The sequence below is a fragment of the Lytechinus variegatus genome, chromosome 10, assembly GCF_018143015.1.
Source record: "Lytechinus variegatus isolate NC3 chromosome 10, Lvar_3.0, whole genome shotgun sequence".
In the NCBI taxonomy this organism is placed as follows: Eukaryota; Metazoa; Echinodermata; class Echinoidea; order Temnopleuroida; family Toxopneustidae; genus Lytechinus; species Lytechinus variegatus.
Window position 1 is genome coordinate 16421202 of NC_054749.1, and position 9981 is coordinate 16431182.

At 34.7% G+C, this 9981-nt stretch overlaps 1 protein-coding gene across 1 annotated transcript in view; it reads right to left on the reverse strand.

The window, feature by feature from the left end:
• Nucleotides 1-4518, reverse strand: part of LOC121422636 — a 176514-nt gene extending 171996 nt beyond the window's left edge. The window contains exon 1 of the mRNA XM_041617797.1: nucleotides 4266-4518. Coding sequence (XP_041473731.1) covers nucleotides 4266-4298 — 33 coding nt within the window. The 5' untranslated portion in view covers nucleotides 4299-4518. The remainder of the gene's footprint in view (nucleotides 1-4265) is intronic.
• Nucleotides 4519-9981: the final 5463 nt, after the last annotated feature.

Genomic DNA, 9981 nt, shown 5'->3' on the forward strand with positions numbered 1-9981 from the left:
ACGTTTATATTCTTATATTCGATATTTGGTGTATATTGACTTCAAAATGTGATGTTTTAGTACAACAGGATCATATATCTCGTTAAACAGACTATGCGACCACCAGGAACAATAGGCCCTGAGCAAATTACGTTTCATAAAGTTATGAAAAATATTTCTTATGTAATAAAACATAACATGATTATTATTATAATTATAATAAACAATAATTTCTTCTTTCCCGCTAAGTTTTTTTTTTCTTTTCTCCCTTTTTTTCTCCTTTTCCCCGTTTTTTTTAGCCAGCCAATGGGGGGCACGTGCCCCCATCCCCCCGTAGTTACGCCACTGGCTCGAGCACCAGATCAGGGTAGCCGTGCTACAGCCGGGGTAATAATATGCAGTGCTTAGAAACATTTGTATTAAGAGCTATATAAATGTTGCATATTATTGTTATTATCATTTGTTTTGGAAAAAAAAAATGTGTAATTTCGCTCATTATTAAGCACTTCCTTATGTGTGATTAAGAAAAGTCAGTGTTATTCAAAATTTCAAATCAATGGCACAAAACAAGACAGGAGATGGATTTAGAGCGATAAAGAATAGGTTTCATCGTACATACTTTTGCATATAGCACAGCACGAATTTACCGCCTGGATCCCCTTTGAGCAAATACTTTGCCAAATATTGCTTGCTGACAAGCGAAAGAAATAGCATTTGGGGACTCGGGGAATGACGGCGGTGTTTACCCGCTCCGAACAGAAGTGCGAACATTTTGTGACAATGCAATAAAAAAAATGCTTTTCTTAGTTTTGCACTCATTTGTAGTTTATGATTTCTGGCAAAAATATACGATTTCAATGATAGTGGGGAATGGGGATAAACGGAGTAGAAAAAAGGTGTGGGAAACAAAAAGGAAAGGCAAGTTTGATATTTTTCCCGCGCGGAGCACGGAAACAAAATTTTGAAGAGAGAGAAGAACTTCTGGTTAATATGTTTTTATTATTTTGACAAAAAAAAAAAGCAGTAAAGCTATACCCTTCTTCCGTTTTTTCCTTCGCATTTTCTTTTTCTCCTTCCCCTTTTTTTCTTTTTTGGGTGTTTTGGGGGGCGGTCGCCCCAAATACCCCCCCTTACGCGTCTGCAGTCGACCTTAGTGTTCTATATAATTGGTGTATAAATTCAGAGTGAAATAGCCTTCTCTAGAGTCTCTTTATTTAGTGTTATGTAGACAATCAAAAGGAATTTTAATATAATTCTCTGTTTCAAATGATGCCAGTGAAGTGCATTAATGAGTGTTGGCAAGAATAAACATCCTATATCCCACAGTTGGACGTACCAAAATTGCGTACCCATATCATATATATCCCATATGGGTCCCACGAGCTATTGATCACAATCCTACCCAGAATGACATACCCATGCATGTATAGGCGTGAAGGGGGGGGGGCAAATTTGACCTGATTTTGGCGCCCCTGTTTACTTTTTTTTTAAATGGGGCCCGCTCCCTCCCTGCCAGGCAAACATAAGTGCCTACTTAAAAAAACCTTTCCATGACATTTTATTAAAATTTTCGGCTCGAGAATTGCGCTCGCATCGATTGTTAAAAATATAATAACCCATGCACCCTATTCATAGTTATAAAAGTGCTTAAAATGTCAAATCTTTAGGCCTTAATATAAACAAATTTCGCGCTCTCATTAGGCTTATCAGATTAATAAATAAGATAATAATATATTGAAAAAATTCCTAATAATCAAATTTAATCAAAATAACACTAATAAAATATCAGCTCGCGCCTCGCCCTCGCACCATTTATTCATTGCAATCCATATCCATTTCACAGTTTTCCTACACTGTGCTAGAAATAGTGCATAAATTGACCCTTCTTCAGATTGGTATATCTTATTTTCAGCTAGCGCTTCGCGCTAGCATAATAGACTCTCATAATAAAAATGTATTTAGAATGCACAGAATCCAGATAGCATTATCAATGTAGGAATATACTCAATTACCCATCCTTTTTTTAATGATTTCCAAGACATTAATAGAGTGTCAATTTCTTAGGTGTATTATTTTTTTCCCTCTCGCGCTTCGTGATTTCATCACTTATTTAGTTATATTGCGTATCTTGTTTATGATTACAAAAAGTGCCTAGCATTTCCAATTTTAGGTCGGAAGGATACAAATTTCTGCTCTCACTTCGCACTCACATTATTGGATTGTTGAATTATTTTTTTTTGTATCTTCATGAGTAACTCCAAACAGTCCTTTACATGTCCCTTTTTAGGCCCAGAACGTTTATTAAAAAAATGCTTGCGCTTCGCGCTCACAGTAATTATCTATACATACGCATCTTGCTCATAATGGTCAATGTTTATGTGTGTTTGAGTTTGTTTGTTTTGTGCGATCGAGCGCCTTTGTAATGTTGATTTATAACTCATGATTTGCCCCCGCCATCTGAAAAAAATGGATCGACGCCCATTTTTTTTTTACTGTTATGCGCATGCCCAGTGCAGATTTCAACCACGTAATATGAGACCGTATTACGTGCATATTCAAGCATCGCGCTGCGGACTTCGATTTGCATATCAATTTAAAATGCAAAATACGCATTCTCTTTACTGTGATCAGTGTGATATCATGAATGACTTCCTTTCGAAAATCACTCTCAAAATGCAGGTTTTTGTTGTTTTTTAGTTCTATTTTATTGATTCCCCTTATTATGCAATAAGGATACACTAAATATAAAATAAAACCGTTACTCCCTGCTTGTTCTTGCAAAATACGGGAAAAACCTACGTTCTGGTTCTGTAGGCCTAAAATATGGAACCAGAACGTAGACATTTCGAGTATTACGTTTTCATATATGATGAAATTATGTCTTTAAAATATGTACATAAAATAACACTAATAATGTATCAGCTCGCCGCGCTCGCGCCATTTATTCATCGCTATCCATATCCATTTCACAATTTTCCTACACAGAACTTGAAATAGTGCATAAATTGGGCCTTCTTCAAATTTGAACTTTTTTCAGCTCGCGCTTCGCGCTCGCTTTATTGACTTTCATAATAAGAAAACATGTATTTAGAATGCACAGAATCCAGGTCGCATTATTAGAGTAGAAGATACTCAATTACCCATCCTTTTCATGATTTCCAAGACATGAGTGTCCAATTTTTAGGCCTATCATTTTTCCCTATCGCGCTTCGTGCTCGCATCAATTATTCAGATATATGCGTAACATGTTCAATATTAAAAAAGTGTGTAGCATTTCCAGTTTTTAGGCCGGAATGACAAAAATTTACTGCTCGGAGGCCTCATGGAATATGGTGCCAGAACGTAGACATTTCCCGTATTACGTGAACAAGCTGGGTGTAACTAATAATACTAATGTGCAGAGGCGTCGATCCTGGGGGGGGGGGGCGATCGCCCCACCAATGAAAATATTGGGGGGGACATATCGTTTTGCACAGAAATCAGGAAGCGAGATTGAGATACCAACTTGTTCTTTATTATAAATTGTGCTCAAAATGTGCGCTTTTTAGATTGGAATATAAAATTTTCAGCTTGCACTTCTCGCTCGCATCATTCATGTAGCAAAACCCATAGTTTTCATGATTGAATAGGTGAATAGAATGTCCCGTTTTCAGTTCTGAACCTAAACAGAGCTTCCGCTTCGAATTGCAATAATCTTTTGTTGGATATATATGTTGTTCTTTATCAAAAAACGTCCATTAAACTGTCTTTTTTTTAGATCGAAATATCAAAATTTTCAGCTCGCGCTACGCGTTTGCATCTATATTTTAGATACCCATCTTAATCATTTGTACCTAAATGCTCAGAATATCAAGTTTTCAGGTCAGAATATAAAGAAATTTCAGCTCGCTCTCACATTATCTGTGTAGTGAAAGTTACTACAAACAGTACCTTTTCCTGTTTTCATGTCAGTCAAATTTCAGCTCGCGCTTCGAGCTCGCATTAACTTGTTGGTGATACATGTGTCTCTTTTTCATGAATCAATATGAATAAAAAAATATATATATGTGTGTGTGTTTGGGGGTGAGTTTGATCGTTTTTGTGTGATCGAGCGCCTTTGAAACGTTGGTTCATGATTTCGCCCCCCCCCCCCCAATCTGAAAAATGGATCGGCGCCCCTGCCAATGGGAAATAGAGAATCATGCTCCAATCCTCCGATTACCAAACTATTTTAGTTTGGCAAATTCAGACTTCTATAATGTTGGACCAGCAAATGGTAAAAAGAAGGTTACTTTCGAAAAGCTTACCCCATTTTCTTCTCGCCATGCAGTCCGAGACATCGTAATTACAGCTCAGCTGTAATTCCCAATGCCGAGTCACTTCCCAATAAAGTATGATATTGTCGACGATATCAAATGAGTCCTAAAGGTAAACTAATCTCCAATAGATAAGCTAGAGAAGCGATCAATCCGCCCCTGTCGTCGATCACACGAGGCAGTTAGTTAGTGATGACATTGGCATTGAGTTTATCACTATATGAATCTGCGTGATCCTGTGCTGACGCAGATTTATCCAGGTCAGCCATGCATGTCTTGGATTCATCTTTTCAAAGCTACACAATCATGAAAATAGAAAAAAAAATTGCGGTCGAGATGACGTGAAATATTTTCTGCTGCGCAAAATCATTGCTGAACCATGGGTATTGATGGAACAAATTACACAAAGCTGTACACCCTGCCTGTATTATAATAAGGAATATGATTAATCGGGGCTGTAAATGTACAGGTGTCCCTTGAGGGGTCTACTCGGCACATGGGAGACGTGACATTTTTCCTTGAATACTGATAAATGGTCAAATGAAAATTTCAAAGCCGAGAGGTTTTTTTCTCTCGGTGGCAAAATGTAGCCACATTCACTGGCATTAATTGTTCCAGCGACGTAATCTTTGACACATACATTGAGGAGGAGGAGAAGAATGAGAAAACCGAACAGAGTCGTAAACTTTATAATTTTGCCTGTTTCTTATTGAGAAATAAATTACATCACTTTAGGTCCTGTAAGCGGCGTAACTACAGGGGCACGGCGATGCCGAGAAGAAAAAGAAGAAGGAGAAGAAGAAGAAGAAAAAAAGAAGAAGAAAATGAGAAAGTGTCTAGAATTTTATTTTATTACATTTGTTCGGAAGGAGCAAAAAAAAAATATGAACGGGGCTCAAAGCTCAACACTCACAAAATCTGCATTGGAAATGTTACATTGACAGTGCATTAATTTTGAACAAAACACCACTATTTTTCCATATGCTCATGTGTTAAAAAATGAGATGTGAGAAAATCACTAAAAATAAGATTTAATAGTGACACAATTCATATTTTTGTCATCATCGTCACATATCCTTCATTTTCTGAGAAAATGAAGAAATGGATTTCAACATTCTTTTCTCAGTAGGGGGTCCTAAACCTCGAATAACATGGAATGAACACACTAGGGTCTTCTGCAATAAAATATCCAAACGTATCGGTTTATTTTACAAACTGAAATCTTTTCCCAAAGAAACTCTAATGATCTTATACAACACATTGATATTGCCACATATGTATTACTGTATTCTTACTTGGGCATGCTCTAGTATGCAAAATGCTAATAGACTTTTTGTGCTGCAAAAGAAAATTATAAGACTTGTTTATCACAGCCAATACCTTGCCCATACCAGCCCTATATTCTTTAATCTAAAGACTCTGAAAATGCCTGATATATATGTATACCAATGTGCAATATTCATGTATTTATGTATCCACAAATTATTACCAACATATATCATTTCATATTTCCAACTGAACAGAAATATTCATGAATATCAAACTAGGCATTCAAACAATTTTCACTTTCCTTTAACAAAAACTTCAACCTACTAAACTACATTTTTTTTTATAAAGGTCCATTAATTTTGAATGAATTACCAATTACAATAAGACAGTCCAACACTGAATACTTTTAAAGGAAAAATGAAATCTTTCCTATTACATAGATACCACTAAAAAGTAACAGTTTGATATTTTAAATAAGAAATGTATGTGTGTGTGTTTGCTGGTGTTTGATTACGAATGGTGTATGTGTGTTGATGTGGATGTATGGATGTTAGATTTAAATGTACTATTTTCAATTCATTTTACTTTGCTACTCTTAATCAACAATTCAATTTTTAAATCTTCTTATCTGTATGGAGATTGGCTTTTTATATAAGGCTCCGCCTTTCTGCCTCTTCCAATACTTTCATCATTTTGTACGTTTGTTTTATTTGTTTTTATATGTTTTCTTTATACTCCTTTATACACTCTAAAAAATGAAGTGCTAATTCAGCTCTTAAAGAGCGTGTATAGTGACTGCACTTCGGAGTGCTGATTTTTCTCGTTCAAATTTGAACTAGACAAATCAGCACTCCGAAGTGCAGTCACTATACACGCTCTTTAAGAGCTGAATTAGCACTTCATTTTTTAGAGTGTATGTGTGTATATATCTACATTGTTATATGTTTTTTTAAATCAAAGTATTGAATAAATGAAATGAAATGAAACTTAGCTTCTTCAACAGTGATGATTGGTATTCTTGGGCAACTAATAAAGACCCCATAAAAACTAGAATTACCAAAATTAAATTCAATGGACTTACTTCAGGTATAGTTGTAGTCCAAATTCTTGTTCATGAGATAAAAAGTTGTCAGATGTGCATCAGTGAATTTGTACATTTTATTTCGATGTATGACGTCATTTTACGGGCCAGGGGGATTCCCGATGTGACCAGTTCCTGTTAGTTAATTGTGGTGTGCGGTTTTGAGATTGCTATATCGTGCAGCCAATATAAAAATGTCAAAATATGCATATATTTTACATTGTCTGCAACTGTTTGCACCCTTAAGTATTCAACTTTTCAATCTATGGGTGTAGAGAAGTTTGCAAACAAAATGATGCAAATTCGAATCTTTCCAAATTGGCACAACTCTGCACAGATATGATAGGGAATGCTTAATTATGTTTAGATAAAAATCTGAACAACGGCTATACACAAGCATTGTTGCTCAGGGAGTAACTCAGAGATCGGCGAATGCTTGCAATCGGAGCAAATTCGGGATTTCGCCAGGGTTCATGAATTGTGGCAAGAAATTTTGTAAACAGTTAATGGTCCAAAACAAGCCTGTTTACGAACTTACTTACAATTATAAGCAAACTCCCGCGGAATCGGGTCGAAATCTAAATTCGCCCAGTTCGCAATCAGTTGTTTTTGGCACAATCGCAATTTGCACGCTATCTTTTTTTTTCATTTTACCTCCACCAAAGATAGAAAAGAATTAAAAGCAAAGAATTTTCTTTAGATGTAAGATAGATAAAAGAAATCGAAAGAAATTTTACCACACGTTCCGTTCTATTAAAATCAGATTACTATTCACATAAGCTAATTTTCGTATTATCTTGATTCAAGCTTTTTTTTATATTACTTTTTATTGCTCTTATTTGTCTTGTCTTAATTCATGACTCTCACGTACTGCATTTGTCATGCATGACTAAATATGATCGTGTGCAAACATTGATTTTCGGTGTGTTTAAGAAATAAACTGGAAATATGTTCACTTACATTAAACTTTACAGAGAACTCCCAGAAACAGGCAAACTAAGGTGACTTTATTATGTACAGTGTTGTTCGTTATTTAACCAAAAGAGCTTTATTCACCCCGAATGGACTCATTACTTTCATTTGATATAAAAAATTTGGGCCCTGGGAACGATGTTTTTTTACATGGGGTGCTGATTTAAATTTGGCATGCCTAAAAAAAGGGTGTTCTGGATAGAAAATAAAGATGATCTTAGACTTAGTTCAATTCGATTTACCAGGGAGTGCTGTCTATGGTGAATAATAAACACAGCACCCCCGCTTCCCAGTGCCATGTACTTATGGCGGTTTCCCCGTGTCACAAAGTACTTTCCAAAAGTATGTAGTTACTAGTTATTGAATTGAATTGAATTTATTACCAAATATTACTGTCAGGTACAATTACAAGGAATAGTACATCACATATAAACAAAACATTTGGTAATTGGAGCTAACATAATAGCAAGATGCTAATCGGGGTTACCCCCAAATAATGTCATTATCATAGTTTAAGCAATGAATTTAACTAAATCTCAATATTGTACAACAAATTCAATAATAATTCTACTTATTACTGTTGCAGAAAGTTTCGATTGTTTTCAGTGAACATATTTACACTATTTACAAGAAGAAAAAATCTTAATTATTCACAAAATCTTTACATAGAATTATTTGTTTTCAGGCAGTATTTTACCATATCAAATTAATTATTATCTTCCAGTAGCATTAGTTTTAACGATTTGCTAAATGTCTTACGACTGCTAATATTACTTGGCAGGAGATTCCATAAAGTAGGACCAGAAAATGAAATTGATTGTTTTCCCAAATTGGTATTATTTTTCTCAAGATTAACATTTTGCTTTTCTCTATTTCTTGTATTGTAAGGATGATCTATAAATGAAAAATAATCATTAAAACTATGTGGCAACCGATTATTAATTAAACCGTGCATAAATACTCCTATTAAATATTGGTAGTGTTTGAAAATATCGAGAATATTTAGATCATAAAATAAAGGAGCAGAGTGGTAAGTATGATGGTTGAACGTCATTATTCTAGCTATTCGTTTTTGTAGTAATAATATAGGGTTCAGGGTTATTTGCACGTCCCACCCCATACTTCCAGACCATATGTTATATGTGGTAAAATAAATGAGTTGTATAACATAACTAAGATTCTCTTAGTTACATAATTCCTCAATCTACAAAGTATTCCAATTTTTTTGCTTAGCACATTGCAGACAATGTCAACCTGTTTCTTCCATGTAAGGTTTTTGTCGATACATATACCAAGAAAAAATGTTGATTCAACACACTCTAATAAAGTTCCTTTCAGTGACAATTGTCCTGATATCAAATTTTTTTTCGTCTATTTTTAAACAGCATATATTTAGTTTTCGTAACATTGATTGTCAATTTGTTGGCATTGCACCATGCTATTATATTGTTTAAATTGAGACTAATTTCTGATAAATCAATGTGTTGTTCATCACAACTGAAGGTGTGAAATAAATTTGAGTCATCCGCAAAAAGTCGGAAATTGAAATAATTTGATGAGTTTGCCAAATCGTTTATATACAACAAGAACAAAAATGGACCCAAAACTGATCCTTGTGGGATACGGCATGAAATCGACCTGTATTCGGAATTTACACCATCATAATTAACAAATTGCTTTCTGTTTCGTAAATAATCATTAAACCATTCTACTGCCTTACCACGAATGCCATAGTGTTCTAGTTTCTTAATGAGAATAGAATGATTAATCGTATCAAAAGCTTTAGCAAAATCGATTAATATTCCTTATGTCACCTTTCCTTCATCAGTATATCTTGTAGTTTGATTAATAAGATTTATCAGTGAAAGTTTCGTACTGTATCCATTTCTAAAACCATACTGGTGTTCATATAATATTTCATTATTTTCTATGAATTTCATCAATCGTGCATTCACTAGTTTTTCAAATATTTTGCTAATCGCGGGTAAAATTGATATTGGTCTATAATTTCCAGGTAATTCTTTATCTCCCTTCTTGAAAACTGGTACAACTCTTGCAGCTTTTAATTTATCTGGAAAAATGCCTGTGGTAAATGATAGATTGAATATATGCGAAAGAGGTTTGCAAATACAATTCATAGCGTATATCAACAGTCGAACTGATATATCATCATAGCCACTTGCTTTAACTTCTGAACTTGTTATTGGTAGGAAGAAAAATGTTTGACTAATGTATGGACCCATGAACTCTCGGTAATTAACATTTGGCTCCTCAATTTTCTCAGCTAGATTTTTCCCAATAGTAGAGAAATAATTGTTGAGTGAATTTGCTATATCAACAGATGAAGTAATCTCGAACGGTTCATTTTCTTGGTTAACAACTAAT